This window comes from Lathyrus oleraceus, chromosome 3 (assembly GCF_024323335.1).
Source record: "Lathyrus oleraceus cultivar Zhongwan6 chromosome 3, CAAS_Psat_ZW6_1.0, whole genome shotgun sequence".
Classification (NCBI taxonomy): Eukaryota; Viridiplantae; Streptophyta; class Magnoliopsida; order Fabales; family Fabaceae; genus Lathyrus; species Lathyrus oleraceus.
The window spans coordinates 34,452,582-34,471,999 of NC_066581.1; the positions used below are offsets into that span (position 1 = coordinate 34,452,582).

The 19,418-nt window shown below is 36.6% G+C and overlaps 2 protein-coding genes across 2 annotated transcripts; both read right to left on the reverse strand.

The window, feature by feature from the left end:
• Positions 1-3,288: 3,288 nt before the first annotated feature.
• LOC127132317 (uncharacterized) lies at positions 3,289-5,427 on the reverse strand. The gene is made up of 7 exons (XM_051061242.1): positions 5,106-5,427; positions 4,631-4,849; positions 4,476-4,562; positions 4,236-4,382; positions 4,101-4,127; positions 3,902-3,997; positions 3,289-3,807 (listed from the first exon to the last, which is right to left on the reverse strand). The coding sequence occupies exons 1-7, from the start codon at positions 5,355-5,357 to the stop codon at positions 3,607-3,609; spliced, it is 1,029 nt and encodes a 342-aa protein (XP_050917199.1). The 5' UTR covers positions 5,358-5,427; the 3' UTR covers positions 3,289-3,606.
• A 202-nt stretch (positions 5,428-5,629) lies between these two features.
• On the reverse strand, positions 5,630-6,430 carry LOC127132318 (histone H2AX). Its single transcript, XM_051061243.1, has 2 exons — positions 6,126-6,430; positions 5,630-6,013 (listed from the first exon to the last, which is right to left on the reverse strand). The coding sequence occupies exons 1-2, from the start codon at positions 6,315-6,317 to the stop codon at positions 5,792-5,794; spliced, it is 414 nt and encodes a 137-aa protein (XP_050917200.1). The 5' UTR covers positions 6,318-6,430; the 3' UTR covers positions 5,630-5,791.
• Between the last annotated feature and the right edge of the window lie 12,988 nt (positions 6,431-19,418).

Below are 19,418 nucleotides of genomic sequence, written 5' to 3' on the forward strand. Positions count from 1 at the left end.
GGTTCACGTGGAACATTTATAATACTGTGAATGGGAGAATCAAATGTTGGAAGTGTTTGGACAGGTGATGGTGTTACTATTGATTGATAAGGAAATGAATTTTCCACAAACTTAACATGCCTAGAGACATAGACCTTATTTGACAATGGTTCTAGGCAGATGTAGGCATGTTGAGACATAGAGTATCCTAGGAATATACAAGGTTTTGAACTAGGTTGGAGTTTATTTTGCATGTATGGTTTTAACCATGGATAGCACAAGCATCCAAATGAGTGAAGTTTGCTATAGTCTGGTTTTAGATGAAACAAGAGTTCAAAGGGAGAGTTCATCTCAATGATTGGTTTTTGCATTCTGTTGATGAGGTAAACTGCAGTAGTGAATGCAAATGACCAGAACTGAGGTGGTAGGTTAGCATGATGCAAGCGAGCACGGCCTGTTTCAACAACATGTCGGTGTCTCCTTTCAGCTGTACCATTTACCTCGGGTGTGTGTGGTGGTGTGGTTAAGTGAGAAATACCTTTGTTAGCCAGAAAAGATTTCAATTTGATAAATTCTCCACCATTATCAGAGAAAAGAGAGACAATAGGCAAGTTAAACTTTTTTTCAACAATGGACTTAAATTGAACAAAAATGATAAATACATCTGATTTATGTTTCATTGGATACAACCAAACATATTTGGAAAAATGATCTACAATGATTAAATAGTACAAATAACCATCTAACGATCTAACAGGAGTCGGTCCCCAAACATCAGAGTACAAAAGTTCCAATGGTTTGCTACTTGTGAGATGATGATTTGAGAAAGGCAGTTTGTGACTTTTGGCACAATGACATGAACTACACTCATGAGATGTTGGAAGCTTTATTGGTAGATGATGACCGTCAATCAGATGCTTTATTATTTTGAAAGAAGGATGACCTAACTTATGATGCCATGTAGATGCAGAATGGATACTTGTATGCAATGCATGAGGTGTACGTGAAGGAATGATAGCCGCGGGTAAATGATATAGATTTTGTTTAAGAGGACCTTGGAGTAGAGCCTGACCCGAATTCAAGTCCTTGACAATAAAATGGTTTGGAAAAAATTCAACAGAACAAGTATTAGATTGAAATAGTTTAGAAACAGATAATAAATTAGACTGGATTTTATGAACACATAAGACTTGTTTGAGATAAAGGGGTTTAATAGGGGTGTGAATGATAGAGTTACCAGTATGAGTAATTTTCAAACCTGTTCCATCGCCGACAACGACCTGATCTGCTCCAGGATATGAATTTGCTAATGTAAGTTGTTGCAGATCTTGTGAAATATGATGAGATACTCCTGTATCCATTATCCAGCTGGGACTCTGGGTGGCAGTCTGATTCTGAGTCAGGTTTGCAGTCGGTTTAATGCCACACCTTTTCGGAAAGCCCTTAATTCGATAGCAGTTCTTCGCAACATGGCCTGGCTTGTCACAAAACTGACATACAATTTTGCTTTCACCAGTTCGTTGAGTAGGGGAGGAGCCGCGGTTGTTGTTGTTCCTGTATTGATCCGCTTTATTTCTTGTGACAGCATTAGCAGTGGAAACAATATCAGCTGCCTCTTACGCTGCACGATGATGGATGGTTTCAAAGTCCATAAGCTTTTCATGTAATTCAGCAAAGACAATTGGAGACTCTCTACTTCTAAGTGCAGCAGAAATTTCACGATACTCATCGGTCAAGCCATTGAGCGTGTGAATCACAAGATCAGTTTCATCAAGGGGGTGATCTATGATTGATAATTCATCTGAGATGGCTTTAATTCCTTGAAGGTATTTAGCCATGGATTGATTTCCTTTTTTGAAATTGGAAATTTTTTGTTTGAGTGTCACTACACGCACACGAGAGCGGCCAGCATACATGGTTTTCAGAATCTCCCATGCTTGATTGGAGGTTTTGACAGTGCCTAAGTGTGTGACCACTGTTGCAGCCACATAGGAAATGATGCTATGTAGAATGAGTTGATCTTGTCGAACCCAATGTGTAAAGACTGGATTAACAGTCGTAGTATTGTTCTCCAACACTTTTGATGGACATGGTTTACTTCCATCAACATAGCCCATGAGATCATAGCCTGTTAAGAGAGTCATGAACTGAATTCTCCAAGCGGGATAATTGTCTCCATCAAGCTTGATGCAGAGTTGAGATTCGGCGTTCAAAACAATTAACTTGTCAGCCGGTGATGACATAGTGGGTGTCCCTTGGGGAGTTTCAACATCAGAATCTGGTGATGCCATGAATGAAGGATCGAGAAGAAAAAAACTTTTAAGTTAATTTGCTCTGATACCATAAAAGTGATTATTGTTTTATATATTGTAATTGTCAAAGTGATGGCTATTTATAATACAGGGGTGAAACTGAAACTCCAAATATTAAGGGAGTTCTTTCTTGAGACTATAGTTATCTATTAGTCAACAACTCCCTGATCTTTTAAAATCTCACATCAATATATTTGGTCCTAATATGTTAATATTGATTATTATCAAGATAATTCTTTAGATAAATTATATTTGTTGTTAAATTATTATTACTATTTTTTTATAAACAATTGAATTGGGTTAAGAGAAGTATTAGGAGTACTTCAACTCAATTACATCCTAAACAGGAACAAAAATTAAAACCACCGTCATAAACAAAAACCAGAAAACCTACACCAATCAACCCAAAGAATGTAATTACAGTTTTTGTGAAGCATAGTAAACCACTCTTAAGATATAAGCTTCACCAAATACACTACACTAGCTCCTCAATATCCCTAAAAGTCTATGCAAATATAATAATCAAGAATTCAGAGTTTGATATCTAAAATATTGTACAGAAGAACTCCTATTATAAAGGAGTTATCGAGTAGTAAAATAAGAATTTAATTTTCATGTATTATTTAATATAAAAGAAATACATTATCATGTCTGGCAGTAAGATTAACACTTTAATGTCCAATTAATAATATGCAACGAGATTGAATATTTTTCTTCATGCGAAATCCCTTACATATAAGTAATGATTGAAGTGTTCAAGACTTCTCGTGGTGTGGTAGCGAAATCCCTTACATATAAGTAATGATTGAAGTGTTCAAGACTTCTCGTGGTGTGGTAGCGAGAAGTCTTTAAAAAAAACTGGATAGCAAAGAAATAGAAGAAACATTTTGTGATAAGAGGAGATATCATACAACAGTTCTTACAAAAATAAAAGGAATGCTTTATTTCTTGTTACCATTGATTAACTTCTCAATCAAGTAGGATACACCAAATAGCCTCAATAGTCAAGCTCTTTCTAACGCATAACCATATATGTGTTTAAAAATGTTAACAATAATGAGTTGTTTAAGCATACCTCATATATATACAAGCTTACTTATATCCATGAAAACTAAGCCTACTTAGCAGGGTTACATCATAAAAGACTGCACTTATTTACTGCATTCTGCAGTAACAAAAGCTATTCAGATTCCTCTTGCAGAAGATTTTAGCAGCCTAAAACCAAATGGAAGTTTTTCGAATCAATAAGCTACGAGAGGAGAGCACAATATAGAGAGGGTGAAGGAAACTGTCTGACGGGTTCCAGAACCTTCAGTTATAGATCCGAAACATCGATAGAATTCTCTATAACATCAATGCAGGATCCTACCGATCTTCCCGCAGACATCGCCTCAGCAAGCTTAGCTCGAGCTACTTCATGTCGACGCAAGAGTAAGACCGTGTTTAGCACAGACCATCTAACCTGAGAATCCGCCTTCTTCTGCGTGAAGCCTAGCCCGTTGAGCAAAGAATCTAACTATTAACAATTAAGAAAATTATTACTATTAATGTCAATAAATTCCCTCTAAAGATTCCATCAATCTGATGAGAAAAAATCGGAAATTACAAACCTTTCTTATGTCATCTAGACCTCCTTCAGCAAATCCGTATATAAGATACTCGGTGCATACCCCGGCCAGAGCTATACATGAAAACTTGTTCAATGTCTAATAACAAAAAACAAAGGTTTTGTCACATGGTTAATTTTCTCATCATTGATAAAAGCAAACAAAACATTGAAAATTAAATGTCTGGAAGGCAGAAACATACGGTAGCTGATACTTTCCCCGCATTAACCTGCACGAAGTTTCGACTAATCTCAGTTGACAGACTACTCAATAAGCAAACAGTTCAAATCGAGTTAAAACAAGTATTCTTTTAATTAAAGCAAATAAAGCAACCAACTTCTTCAACAAACTCGAAATCCACAAACGCCGTGCCTGCTTGAATATTGAGAGAACCCTCCTTCTTCAAAGCGTCCAAACTAGAAACTGAATATCCTTTAGGAAGTATTCCAAGTAGATAAGCAATTAAAAAATGACCAGCTTCATGCTGCATGAACAAATTTTTGTTATGGTTAATTCATGATGTAAGTAAAATAAGAAATAAAATAAGCTTAATTTCAAGCAATAACATGAATCTGACTTGAATAACTCTGTTATGGTATTTCTGACTGAAGTTATGACCAATTGTATCAACAACCAAGCTACCAAGACCTCCACCAAAAGAAACCTGCAAACGATCCATTTGATGAGCATAGAGTATCATCGTCGATAACTCAAAAGGAATCAAATGCTTACCAAGTCAAAAGTCCAGAGAAACAGCAATCCCAATGATATATAGAAGATTTGTTGTTGGGAAATTCCAAGGACATTCCAAGCAGCAAAAGCTCCAAGAATAGATGCAATAAGCAAGTTTCTCTCAATGGAACCAAGAGTTGTATCCACCGGTGATAGAAGAGACGCAGTTTCTATTCCATTTAACTTTAACTCATCCAATGTGTAAAGCCTTTGAGGAACCTGCACATTCATTCATACATACAACCAATGAAACAAACCACAAATCAAGAGTAACCATAATTTAGAGTTGGAGGATGGGATCCAATTCCCCATAACTTGGAACATCTCCAGCTGCTGCAGACTATACTGCAGCAGTTGTAGAGGTCCGATTATGACTAACCAACAGACTATACTGCAGCAGTTGTAGAGGCCAAATGATGAATAACCAACAGACTATACAGCAGCAGTTGTAGAGGGCCAATTATGAATAACCAACCTGCCTAGCTGCGCCGAAACAGCGAAGCCAGTTGGGATTGCCTTGTAAATCCTTGACGAGTACAAGAGCAGCTCTCTCATCTCCTTTGATTAGTTCCTTGTCTACATTTTCCAGTAATTGTTGCCTGCAGCTAGAAACTTCAACTTTGGTAGAGCATTTGATTCTCACCCTTGCAACAAGTTTTGGCTGCCTAGAGCATGATGGGAGACCCGCGCCCACACAGACACCATGCATGAAACCCAGACCAATCATTTAATCAACTTCTTGAATGAAATAAACTAGTTTCCTAGTTTTTTATTTTATTGTTGTTTTCCATGCCACGTATTGTCTTTACATTGTGTGTGTTCTCAACCACATAAAATAAGATAAATAGACATTTTTCAAATTAAAGAAAAACAAGTTGCCTTTTTTTTCATTTTAATCCCAGCCATAACTGTTGTTCATTTTCATTTTTACCATGACTACTATTTATTTTTTAAATAACTACAATGATTTAAACCAACATGGTGGACCAATCTAAAGTGTAACAAAAGCAATGTTTTCCATTAATCTCCTTGAAAGGTCATAGTACAGAACTACCCACTCCGTAGAGATGGATTACATTGGAAACAGTAAAATAAACCAAAAATTGTATGTTACAACTAGCACAAAATAAAACTACAACTACTCAACAGCAAACAGAAACCCTAGAATTCTTGAGAAGCAGATCCAATTTCATCTTTACCCTTTCCAGCCTTCTTAGGAAGTAAAGTCGAGTGAATATTAGGCAAAACACCACCATTAGCAATGGTCACAGCCCCCAAAAGCTTGCTCAGTTCCTCATCGTTCCTAACCGCAAGCTGAATGTGCCTTGGAACAATACGATTCTTCTTGTTATCCCTAGCGGCATTACCAGCCAATTCCAAAACCTAAATCACAAATAATTGAAATTTAGCGTTCACGAATATCAATTTAAATAAACCTAATATTCAAAACACAAATCCATCAAGTTCCGGAAAATTAAACCAGACAAAAACATACCTCAGCGGCGAGATATTCGAGAACGGCGGAGAGGTAGACCGGAGCACCGGCACCGACACGCTCGGCGTACTTTCCAGCCTTCAAGAATCTTGCAATTCTACCGACGGGAAACTGGAGACCAGCCTTTGAAGATCTTGAAACAGATTTGGTGGCCTTTGGCTTGCCCCTTCCACCCTTGGTCGTAGAACTCATTTTTTGTTGATAGAATAAAGCGAAACCCTAAACCCTTATTTCGAGTTTGGAATTGAGAGAGCGATAACACTGAAGAAGAGTGAGATGGCGAGAATAGATTGTTAGATCTTTCGGTGGATTGTTGTTATTATATAGGAACTCGTACTCTGTCCTGATTGGTTGAGGAGTTTAGACACGGATTGCCAGCGTGTCATTTACACTGCCTCGCGGGAAATTATTTTCTTTACATTTTATTTTCGGGAACTTTCGAACTCGCCGCGCCCTATTATTTTCTTGGATGCGGTTTTAAATTTTAAAAATAAATCATGATTATTTGATTTTGAGGTGAAAATTAATTTAATGAGTGGGTAAATATTTAAATTTGGTCTCCAAAATTATAAGAATGTCGAATATTAATAAAAAAAGAAAAAAGAAAATATATCTTTTAAGTTAAGTAAATAAACTAGCATTTTTATAATATAAGGAATTTACAACAATCTTGTTTATCAACTTTGTTTATGAATGTATTTATATAAGAAGAACTAGAAGTTTTAGGATATGACGTTTTATCAAAGATTTCAATATGGTAGTTCTTTCACTATCAAATTTATTGGAAAAGGATGTGACTCTTGTCTTTAATGACAATATACAAAAAGACGTTTGATTTATAGAAGAAAGCATTGACTTTTAATCCATAATCCAACTACCTAATTGAACCAACCCTTTTGAAATAATGTGCAATGCATCTAACTATGTATTGGAAGTGGTCATTACACTGAGAGTTGGCATGTCTGGACATGTAACTTTGAAGTTCTTATTGAAAAAGACAAGTAAAACTAAGACTAATTTGATGAATGTTTTTGCTCTGAGGATTTAATTTGGAGATTAAAGATAAAAGTGGAGTTGTTAAACTAGTAGTTGATCACTTGAGTATTATATATGTATATTCGTAAGGGGATTTTAAAAGGCTACATGAAAACTTTTGATCGGTCATTTATCAAATCAACCGCTTATTTATTAGATATCTCATCTTTCTCTATGATAAGTCGTCTAACGTGGGAGTGGGTGAGTGACGGATCCTCATTCCGTAATGGCACAGGAGAAGTCATGGGAAGAGTAAACCATGTTCCCCTGAATATCAGTAAACCAATTCTCCATTCCCTTAGTGGTTAATATTCCCAATGAGGTATTGGATTCACGCCAGTGTGGTTGTAAATACCTCAACATCACGGTTGGGAGGCTAATCTAATTCTAATACAGTTTATAATTTTTTACGGTGCTTTCGACATTTTAAGATATGTGCGAAGAATATCATGCGGTTGATCTCCAAATGGGATGTATTCTTTTGTAATTTAAATGTGTAGTCAGATTAATTAAACATTACCCTGCCACTGGTTAAATGTAAGGGTTTGTAGATTCGAAAGAAACGCCTACTTCTAGGCTCGAAGTGGTTGACTAGGGATTAACTCCTTATCTCTCCAGTGTATGGGGATTTGAAACAATGCATGTACATCATCAACATGATTTCATCTGAAAGCATACAGTCAACAATTATGGGTATTTTGTTTTCGTCATCCTCCATTCAATCTTTGCTAAAACAACAGTTATTATAAAGAAAGTGAAATAGATAAACGTTTTTTGTTTTTGATATAAATGGAAATTAAGTGAATACGATATTGTTATTTCTAAACATGCATCATTACTTCATCAATATTACCATTAAAAACAACAATGTTTAACCACAAGTAGCATTTAACAACAAATAAACTACAAATGCAAATGAAAACAAATAAGTCCAGTGATTGCAATGTTGAGGATATCTTCATATGTGAACCACTATTTTTAAGAGATAATCTATTGAAGTCTTCGAACTCGTTCAGATGAGAAGTTTATGTGCACCAACAGGCTTCCTGAAAAGTATATGTACTTTTTGTCGATCAACTGTTGTTCGTCACGTCGTGAATGTGAGAAAAAATATACGCAATGACCTAGTTGTGTTTTGTCCTTGGTTGAGAATGATGAATCAGAACCAAATGACTGGCAATATTGCTTCAACGATCAGGTCTAGCCGGATGCAGTTACTTGCCATAATCCTTGGTTTTTTTCCTAGATTACCCCAATGTGGGGTACGCAATCTAACAGGATGATTTTTCTATTTCATGTCTCTAATTTTTGTCAGAACCGTCTTTTCGGGTTTTCAATCCACTGAGACGCTCATTTTTTCCTAAGCCGCCTTTTCAGGTTTTCAACCTAGAGAGTTGTTCTTTTCTTTTTTAGGCGAAGCATTTCTTGCCCCTAGAATCAGTTTTGAAAGATATGATCTTCTTGAGCACGAGGTCACCTTCTCGGGATACACGAGGTTTGACCTTCTTGTCAAAAGATTTCTTCATTCTATACTGATATAACTGACCATGACACATGATAGTCAATCTCTTTTCTTCAATTAAATTGAGTTGATCAAACTTGGTATGACACTATTAAGCTTCGGTCAACTTGGCTTCCATCAACACACACATTGATGGGATCCTAACCTCCACGGGGAGCACATCTTCCATGCCATAAACAAGAGAGAAAGGGGTTGCCCATGTCAAAGTGCGGACAAATGTACGGTACCCATGCAAAGAAAATGGGAGCATCTAATGCCAATTTTTGTACGTCACAACCATCTTTTGGATAATTTTCTTAATATTCTTATTCGTAGCTTCAATAATCCCATTCATCTTGGGTCTGTAGGGAGAAGAATTATGATGTGCTATTTTGAAGTCTTTGTATAGCTTTTTCATCATATTGTTATTCAAGTTTGATCCATTATCAATAATGATCTTAGTTGGCACACCATATCCACATATGATTTAATTCCTGATAAACCTCACAACAACTTGTTTGGTTACATCATCATACGATGCCGCTTCAACCCACTTTATGAAGTAGTCAATAGTCGCTAAAATGAATCGATGTCCATTTGATGCCTTGGGCTTTATCATGCCAATCATATATATTCCCCACATGAAGAAGGGCCATGGAGAGGAAATGAAATTCAAAAGTGTCAGGGGAACATGAATCTTATCCGCATAGATTTGACACTTGTGGCATTTCTTCACGTATTTGCAACAGTCAGATTCCATTGTTAGCCAATAGTAAACTGCTCTCAACATCTTTTTTGCCATAGTATGTCCATTGGAATGAGTACCAAAGGAAACTTCATGGACTTCAGTCACCAATAGGTCTATTTCGTGTCTATCCACGCATCTGAGCAAAACCATATCAAAATTTCTCTTATAAAGCACATTACCATTCAGGTAGAAGTTGTCATCCAGTCTTCTCAAAGTCTTCTTGTCTTTCAAAGATGCCCCAAGCGAGTAAATCTGACTTTGGAGGGAACACTTAATATCATGGTACCATGACTTATCATTTTTGATCTCTTCAATAGCAAATACATGAGTTGGCTTATTGATCGGTCACCATTTTCACTATGTTTTTGTTACTTATCCTACAAGAAACTAAGGATTTTCGGAACACTTGGTGCGCATTATGCTACATTTTAAGTTAGTTTTCATTTCCGTAAGTTATTTAAGCAGTTTATCAATTTTTAGTTTATTTAGTGTTTTCAGGATTTTATGCTTTGGTTGTCTGTGTTTATGCCCTCCAGGTCCCTGCAGAAGATCCACTGGACTCAATGCAAGAAAGTGGAAAGTTTTGGCATTTGCAAAAATAAGATTTTCCAGTTCAGGAGGCCTGACACGGCCACCCGTGTCACCTGACAGGGGCCGTGTCAGGAGAAAGGCAAAGAAAGAACAAGCAATGTCCAAGACAAAGGCCTGACACGGTCGTCCGTGTCATCTGACACGGCCCGTGTCAGTTGACAAGGCTCGTGTCAGGTTACCTAGGGTGTGTCAGTAAGGAAAAAATAAGGCAGAGAGCTGACACGGCCACCCGTGTCAGTCCAAGCGTAAATTCCTCCAATTTTTGGGCTTTTTACCTGGGCTTGAGCTGCAAGGACGTTTTGGGGATTTCCAACCTTTATCAAGGGATTTTTTTCACTATTAAAAGAGGGTTTCTACAAGAGAAGAGGATATTTGGAACGAGGAGAAGACATAGAATTGTCAGACGATCGAGAATTACAGAGAATAAGGAATTCATAGAGCGAAAGATTTTCATGAGCGGAAGTGATTGAAGATCCAAGTCATTCAATTACTTGTAATGTTTATTTATTTTTATCTTGAATATGTTTTTAACAATATGAGTAGCTAAACCTCCCAGTGTTATGGGGGGTGTCCCTGATTTAGATCTGTAATGAGTTGAGTTTACAATTGCATTTATAATATTATTTTTACGGTAATCTTTTGATGTGTTTAATGTTTTCTCTTTCGAACCAATCGAGATTGTTATATGGTTATCAATTAGGCTGGACCGCCATTGATAAGGTTTTCATAAGATTACTCTGCAGTAGATATCACCTAGGACTAGGGGTACCCTGTATGAATCAGACCATTCTTGATATAATAGGCTTAACTTCAACATAATTGCCTATGGACATAGAAATTAGGGTAGAATGATTAAGGGTTTTCTCACCAAGGACTTGAGAGAAAATACCCTTCAGAACTAGTAGTAATTGATATCTGTTGATGCAATAGTGACTCAAAGTTATTACAGGGACAAATTATACATCTTCCCTGGTATTGTTCCTCTTCCCTTGCAAACCCTTATTTTTACAGTATTATTTTCTTTTGCCTTTATTTTTATAAATATGAATCAAAAAATCCCAACAATAGTTTTTGTTTAATTGAACAATGATTTGAACTCGATATTGACTTGCAGTTCTTGAGATCACATTCGGGGAAATTCCCCTTTATTACTATAACAGGCAAAATAGTACACTTGATATTTTTCCGATCAAGTTTTTGGTGTCGTTGTCGGGGACTGCCAAAATATAGAGTTTAATTTTAGTTCAATTAAAATTTTGTTGCTCTGCAATAAAATTAATTTTTTGTCATTTATATAATTTCATTCACTAATCTGTGTATGCGAGGAGAGCCCTCAGCAAAATTTATTTTTGACGCAGAAATCGAGAGAACCCTTCACCAGAGACGCATAAACACTAGATTGAATTCCAAAGAAGAAGTTCCCTCTGATCACTCAGATTCAGAAAAAGTAATTATGGCTGAAATTCCTCTAGTTCCACCTCTAGAAAGACTCCTAGGTGACTATGGAAGTGCAAATGCGTCGGGTGGTAAATTGACCATTGTCAACCAATCGGTGAACGTGACTAGTTTTCAACTGCATCCTAGCATAATCAATCAACTTGAAAGAAAATATTTCACTGGAAAGGTTAATGAAGATGCAAACAAGCACCTGCAGAGATTCCTGACCATGAGTACTACTTTGGAAATTGATGGTCATACTGATGAAGCAAAGAAGTTAAGAATGTTCTCATTCACTTTATCTAAAGAGGCAGAAGATTGGTTATACTCTCTTCCAGCTGACAGTATTACATCATGGAAAGAGATGGAAATAACTTTCTTAAATGAGTATTTTCCAGCATCAGTATTTTTGAGAAAAAGGTATGAAATCTTGAACTTTAAACAGAAAGATGGTGAGTCTTTGGGAGATACCTACAAAATATTCAAAAGGGTTCTCGTAGCTTGCTCAACTCATAATATGGATCAGACTAAACAAATGCAGATGTTTGTCAATAGGCTGAAAATAAAGACAAAACAGTTGATTGATACAGCAGCCGTTGGCTCAATAAATTTCTCAACATCCACCGGTATTAAAAGGATCATTGAAGTGATAACCGCAAATTAGCATCTGGAATTATATGATAGGTGTACAAGCAAACTGAAGGAGTCATTGATCTGAAACTGTAAGCTAATAAAATTTGTTTGGAAGATACATTCATTGCTGAAGTAGAAAATAAATTGAAAGCGATGAGTACAGGTACTCAACAGGTAGCTCAAATTCAACCTGCTCAGACCATCACTTGTGAAATCTGTAATGGACCTCACCATATTGTGTATTGCTTTGCAACTCCTCAACAAATTGAAGAGATAAAATTCTTAAAGCAAAATAATTCCTACTCCAACACTTATAATCCAGGTTAAAAAAATCATCCAAACTTCTCCTAGAAATATCATAGAGGTAATGTTCCACAATAGGGTCAAGGTCAATATCAGACTCAATATAAACAATAACAAGCTCCAAAGAAAGCAGACTGGGAGATTGTCATTGAAAATATGGTTGCTTAAAATAGGCAATTTGAAGAAAAGACTAGAAACAATCATAAAAACACCACCGCATCTCTAAAGAATCTTGAAGTTCAACTGGGTCAGATAGCACAACAACTAGCAAGTTCTCGAACACCAGGTTCCTTACCAAGTGAAACAGTTCAAAATCCAAGAAATCAGAAGAATATTAATATTGTCACGACAAAAAAGGATATATCTGCTAAAGATGAAGAAGTAATACCACCTGGCAAGCCAATTGAAGAGAAAAATAAAAAGGATACTAAACCAGTGATTAAGTTACCATACCCTTAGAGGGTGAAAAAGAAGGATCCAAGCGAGTCAAACTTTGAGAAACTCGTGACAATGTTCAAAAATATAGAGGGTCAGATGTCTTTGTTTGAAGCACTTGAGAGAATGCCCATGTACAAAAAAATAATGGAAGGGGTAATGGCCAAAAAGAAACCAACAGCAGAAGAACAGGTAGCCTTAAAGGAAAAGTGTAGTTCAAATTCACTGGAGTAGAAAATTCCCAACAAACAGAAGGATCTTGGAATGGTAACAATATCATGCACAATTAAAGAAATAACTTTCAAGAATGTACTATTTGATTATGGAGCTAGTATGAGTCTAATACCATTATCAATCTATCACAAGTTGGGCATTAAAAGTGTTAGTGATACAAAGATAAATCTGAAGGTTGCAGATCGCTTGAGAAAGGATGCATATGGTGTAGAAGAAGACGTACTGGTGAAAATAGAGGACTTGAGTTTCCCTGTTTATTTTGTGATCCTAGACATAACTGAAGATGAAAAGACACCCATCATTCTTGGTCGACCTTTCATGCAGACAAGTCGATGCAATCTCGACATGGACCAAGGGACAATAACCTTAAAAGTTTATGATAAAGTAATAATATTGAATACTGTTAAAAACATAGAACTAAAGGTGGAAAAAGAATACCACTATCAAGTAGGCTTGATCAGGACAAAGGTGAGAAGGCAAAGTAACATACCAACATCAGAGAAAGATACAAGAAGGCCTTCTTAAGTCTCACCACTTCCATTAACAACCCCGAATAGAAAGACTCTTATTTCCATTCCAAAAGCCAAGAGAAGGAAAAGAAAACGAAAACAAGGTAAGGAGATAGAGGTTAGAAAGGACTTGTGGCACAAAAGAATCCATACATGTGAAAAAGACGGCTTCCTAGTTTTGAAAAAGAGGTGCAACAAGGTGTGGAGACTGAAGTACCCCCCATAACAAGGGGAATGAACCATCGAGCCATGCGATGTTAAATGAAGTGCTTTGTGGGAGGCAAACCACGCATTTTTATTTCTAATTATTGTTTGTGTTTGTTTGTTATTTTAGGTTTGTACAATGTCTTGCATAAAAGGGCGAAGTTACTCACAAAAAAGCGGAAGTCGTACCGGAAGAAAAGACCATGGAAAAAGTTGAGAAAATGAGCATAACAACAGCCTGACACGGCCACCCGTGTCAGGCCTGCGGATTTGAAAATTATTTGGAAAATTTGAATTTTGTGTGGGCCTCAGGCTCCTCAAGAGGGCACTGTGAGTCACCCTCATTCTATCTTGTTCTAAAATATTGAATTTTGAGGCCAATGTTTAATTCAAGTGTGGGGAGATTTTACTATGCTTTTTGATTTTATTTTTCGTTTTGTTTTATTTGATTATTTCCCAATTTTTACTGTTTTACATTAGGTTTATTTTTACTGTCGGGTATCATTTGCTGCATGTATTTCAGGTTCTTGGTGTATTGTTGGATTAGGTGACGACCATTAGTGGTAGTGCATAAAAGGATCGCTCTATTTACAGTTGCTTGTTGTGAAGGATCTTCCCAAAAAGTTGATATTATTGAAGAAAATATCTGGCGCAAATTCTCAAGCTCGACTAACATAGGTTCTTTGTGTATTCCGAGTTGAGTAAGAAGTCGCACCAGAAGTATTGTGGATGTTGTCGAGTTTTACCTATCGTGGTGAATGCAGAAAAATCCAAACACATTTGTCATCACGAGCGATATTCAGGTATATCTTTATCATTCTGACTTTGTGTAGGTTCTCTGGGAATATCACTTCATATACACACACACACACACTGAGACACATTGTTTGAATAATAGCCATGAGCCTTAATAGTCATCCCTTTTGTTGGTTCTATGTATTGACATAAATTTTGGTAAAACTTAGTGTTATCACAAGATGTCACGCGTTTTGTCTTGACATGTGATATCAACTTCTTGCAGGTTGTTTAAATATGGTTGTGCAGGTTTTATTCGAGATGTCAGACATGTGCATACAGAACATTCAGTCTGAATGTTATGTGTTTTGTTATTGCGCTTTTCATGCAAGTCTTTGTGTGCTTATGTGGAGATTTCATGCGTTATTAAAGGAGTAATTAAAGCCAAAATATTATGTTTCCCAAAGAGGAATGATTTGTTACTAATTCCTAGGGAATACACGTTAGATAGGATTAAGGCTTCTTGTAACCCAGGCCTATTCAGAAAGCTTCTATTTAAAGACCATGTAACCCTGTGTAATTGGAGAGAGATGTACGAACGTTGAAGTCAGTGAGTATTAGGGTTGTTAGCCTAATGTACGTTTGTACATTGTGATCCATTCATTCATCTGGTTGATGTGTCAATTGGACTGAGTTTTGAGTTGTAATTTTGTCCACTCTAAGCTTTGAAGTACGAGTGTATTTGTTTACTTGATTGGAGCTTTTAAGCAAGATTAAGTATGTGTCCTTGAAGTGTGACTTCTTTCTTTGTGTTATTTGTTATGTATCACTGTTGTGATTGATGGGGAGTGAGTAGGTTCTCATATCCAAGAGTTCTTAGATAGAAGTCACACGGGTAGAGATTAGGTGAAAAGACTGTAACTTGAAGTTGTTTACTGAGAGTCTTTGAACTAATTCTGTTTAGTGGATTTCGTTCCTGGCTTGGTAGCCCCCAGACGTAGGTGTGTTTGCACCGAACTGGGTTAACAATTGCTTGTGTCGCTTTTTCAATTGTTTCTCTATTTTTATCCTGTTTATATTTCACTTGTTGTTCAGATATTAGTGTCGTGACATTACCTTCGACATCTCATATCTAATACCAGAATTTCAATTGGTATCAGAGCAGGCATCCTGCTCTGGTTCTGGGTGAGATCTTGGGACGTTACTTTCTGGTACTATGGATAGAGATGGAGGATTTATACACAAACCACCAATTCTGGATGGATCTAACTATGACTACTGGAAACCTCAGATGGTAGCCTTCTTGAAATCGCTGGATAATAAGGCTTGGAAGGTTGTTCTAACAGGATGGGAACATCCCTTCACTACGAAGGATGGAGAAGTTACAACTGATAAGAAGCCTAAGGAAGAATGGACCAAGGAGGAGGATGAACTAGCTTTTGGAAACTCTAAAGCATTGAATGTTATATTCAATGGGGTTGATAAGAACATCTTCAGACTGGTGAATAATTATGAGGTGGCTAAAGATGCTTGGAATATTCTCAAAACCACTCATGAAGGTACTGTTGGTGTAAGCCCTAGAGGCCAATACTTTTTGGTACTTGTATCAAATTATTTATTAATAATAAAAGGCTTTTTCTTTATTATGTTTGTTTAATAAAGTCCCTAGAATAGCTAGTCCGTTTAATGTATCAAGTATGACTTAATCATGAGATCACATTAAACAAAAAGGACATTATTCTTAAAGTATCCGTAGTCGAGCTTTATTGTAAAGTGGGATAACATTAAAGCATAAAGACTATTATGTTTATAGACTGATGATCACATCTCATGGATCATGGATAAGGAGTTATCAAGTCTTAAACATAGATATGAATATTAAGAGTAATATTTATACTGGATTGACCCACTATGAGAATACTATATAGAATGTTATGCAAAGTGTCATAAGTTATTCTCATGGTGATAATGGTGTATACCACCCTTCAACCTGAAACCACTGTGGACCCTAGATGTATAGTCGAGTGTCTTATTGCTGATCAAACGTTGTCCGTAACTGGATGACCATAAAGACAGTTGATGGGTACTCCACGAAGCATGCTAAGGGACATGAGTGACCTAGATGGAATTTGCCCATCCTGCGTAACAGGATAAATGTCTATGGGTCCAATATTGAACTGGACAAGGATGACACGGTCTATGCCTTGTGTTCAATATAGACATTAGGGCAAAAGGGTAATTATACACATAAGTATTATCACAAAAGGATTTGTCAGATCACATGACATTTTCGTGTCTTGGGTAACAGTGATGTGTTGCTAGATACCACTTACTGTTTATTATGTTAAATGTGTGATTTAATATAATTGTCAATGTCGCGAAAACCTACAGGGTCACACATAAAGGACGGATTGATGAGAGATAGAGTAACTAAGGAACACTGTAAGGTACGGTGCACTTAAGTGAATTGTAGAACATCGTAAGGTACGGTGTAATTAAGTAGAATACGAAATATGGTAAGGTACCACGCGGTTAAGTGATATTGGCATATTATAAGATATGGGCCACATACACTTGAGTGGGCTTTTTAGCTAAATAGAACCCTTGTGTAGAAGCATTTGAGCAGTTGCAATTTCGTTTCTCTCTCTCTCTCTCTCACTCAAAGCCTTCATTCGTAGCAGCTAGCACTGAGATTGAAAGAATCCGTTCATGTGGACTGAGTAGAGGCGTTGTCATTGTTCAACTTTCGTGATCGCTCCGTAGATCTGCATCAAAGGTTACAATCACCACAAGAGGTAACGATTCTATCACTGATCATGCCCATTCGTATGGATCATTAAAAGAGAAATTTTAAATTCCGCTGCATTTGGGATCGCCTTTCTCCTTCAGTGGTATCAGAGCTACCTACGAAACCATGCATCTGATAGTTGTTTATTTTCTGTATTTTCTGTATTAATACGATTAAAAGACAGAATGAATCAAAGAATAAACGAGTAATTAAATTGAGATCGATCAAGTTATATATATGATATAAGTAATCCTGATGCAAAATACGGTATATATGATATACTGTTTCTGTTTCGTTCATTCAAACACTTAATGGTTGTTTTCCTTTGAGCGATCAATGGTCGTTTGCTTCTTGATCCGATATTAGTATGGTGAAGCAATGACGTATTGATCAGTCATACTGAATCAACAATCGAGATGTGTTTGACGGTCGAAAATTGGTGCATTAGGGTTAATGACGGCACAAGGGTTGTGTTGTCAAAGAGTTATGCGATTAGGGTTGTGATTGCGCAAGAGTTGTGCTTTAAAGTATCAAGTGTTGATGCAAAAAACGACGTCGATTTCAAATGAATATTCATTAAAATTTTCGGTCGGACAGTGGACCCCCGACTAACTCTGCATAGTGTGATCGGTCGCCGAAATTTAATTTGGTTTTAATTAATTAAAAGAATTAAAATTAATAATAATAATGTGTTTATTATTATTGTCTTGTGGTGATCAGTTATGGCCTTAGTTTTCCTTTATTTTGTTTTGGGTTTTAAAATACGACATGCGTGTCGTGCCTCTCTTTTAATCTAATAATATAACTTCTTTTCTCATCTCACTCTCTCGTATGTAAAACGAGTTTCTTTTATATAATGTAATATTATGAAGAAAGAGAAGAATTCAATATCAAAGGAGGACAACCTTGAAGATCTTGCTTGGAGAAGCTTAGATCGTTATTAAGTTAGCTTAGGTTCTCTCATTGGCTTGGGAGAACAATTGCGCTAGGGGTCATAACTGTTTCATTATGCATGTATGTTGATGCATGTGAATGTATGTTGATGTATGTGAGAGACGATTTATATGATAAATAAGCCGGTGAGATCAGAATAATTGCAAATTCCCTTAAATTAAATATTAAGTTTATGCTTTCCAAGTTTTAGCGCTCATCAAGACTAGTATCGGATAATGTAGGTTTCGCCTACGCGAGGTGCATGCTCTATATTAGTAAGGTGCGATGGGATAATTGTAATATCCAATTGTTAAAACAATGGGTCAAACTTAACTAAACAAATTATAATAAGATTATATATGTTTAGAAGCAAGAGTTGGAAATGATCCATGTGATGGATTGGAATAAGGAGTTATTCACCCAACTAAAATATTCGAGAGTTGTATTAGATATAATTGGAAGGAGTTCCTACCTAAATAACCTAGTTTTGTGTAATCCGCCTACACGGACTTAAAACAAAGTGAAATATGGATCTCGACCCACTAGAAAATCTTCCTACGGGATTTTCCGAATCAAATGGTGAGGGTCATTTGTTTTTAGTAAAATAGTGGGAGCATATTTAATTAAAGGCCTAATTAAATATGTTATTGATACTTATATTTTCATTATTTTTATGTAGATTACCATGACAACAAACACCTCTAACAACATTTTGCGATCAATCCTTGACAAGGAAAAATTGTCTGGGACAAATTGTCTGAATTGGCACTGAAATCTAAAGATTATCCTCAAACATGATAGAAAGCTGTATGTCTTGGAGAAACCTGTTCCTGAAGAGGAACCTCCTAGTTCTGCACCTAAGGCAGAAAGAGATGCTTATAAGAAGCATGTCGATGATGCCAATGAAACTGCTTGTCTCATGCTAGCTACCATGAACTTAGAGTTGCAAAAGCAACATGAGAATATGGCAGCGTTCGGTATGATCGAACACCTGAAGATGCTCTATCAAGAGCAAGCAAGAAATGAAAGATTTGAAGTTTCAAAAGCCCTTTTTTAAGGCAAGTTAGCGGAGGGAGCCCCTGTAGGTCCCCATGTGCTCAAGATGATTGGGTATGTGGAGAACCTTGAGAGGTTGGGTTTTCCCCTCGGAAAGGAACTTGTGACTGATTTGATCTTGCAATCGTTGCCAGATAGATTCAGTCAATTT

What these genes read in the sequence shown, in the direction of transcription:
- LOC127132317 (XM_051061242.1), bottom strand. Translation starts at nt 5,357, where the DNA reads ATGATTGGTCTGGGTTTCATGCATGGTGTCTGTGTGGGCGCGGGTCTC. An exon ending in CGGGGAAAGTATCAGCTACC is followed by an intron (nt 3,998 to 4,100) that starts GTATGTTTCTGC and finishes TTTTGTTATTAG; the next exon opens with ACATTGAACAAGTTTTCATG. An exon ending in GTCTAGATGACATAAGAAAG is followed by an intron (nt 3,808 to 3,901) that starts GTTTGTAATTTC and finishes AATTGTTAATAG; the next exon opens with TTAGATTCTTTGCTCAACGG.
- LOC127132318 (XM_051061243.1), bottom strand. Translation starts at nt 6,317, where the DNA reads ATGAGTTCTACGACCAAGGGTGGAAGGGGCAAGCCAAAGGCCACCAAA. An exon ending in TCGAATATCTCGCCGCTGAG is followed by an intron (nt 6,014 to 6,125) that starts GTATGTTTTTGT and finishes TTTGTGATTTAG; the next exon opens with GTTTTGGAATTGGCTGGTAA.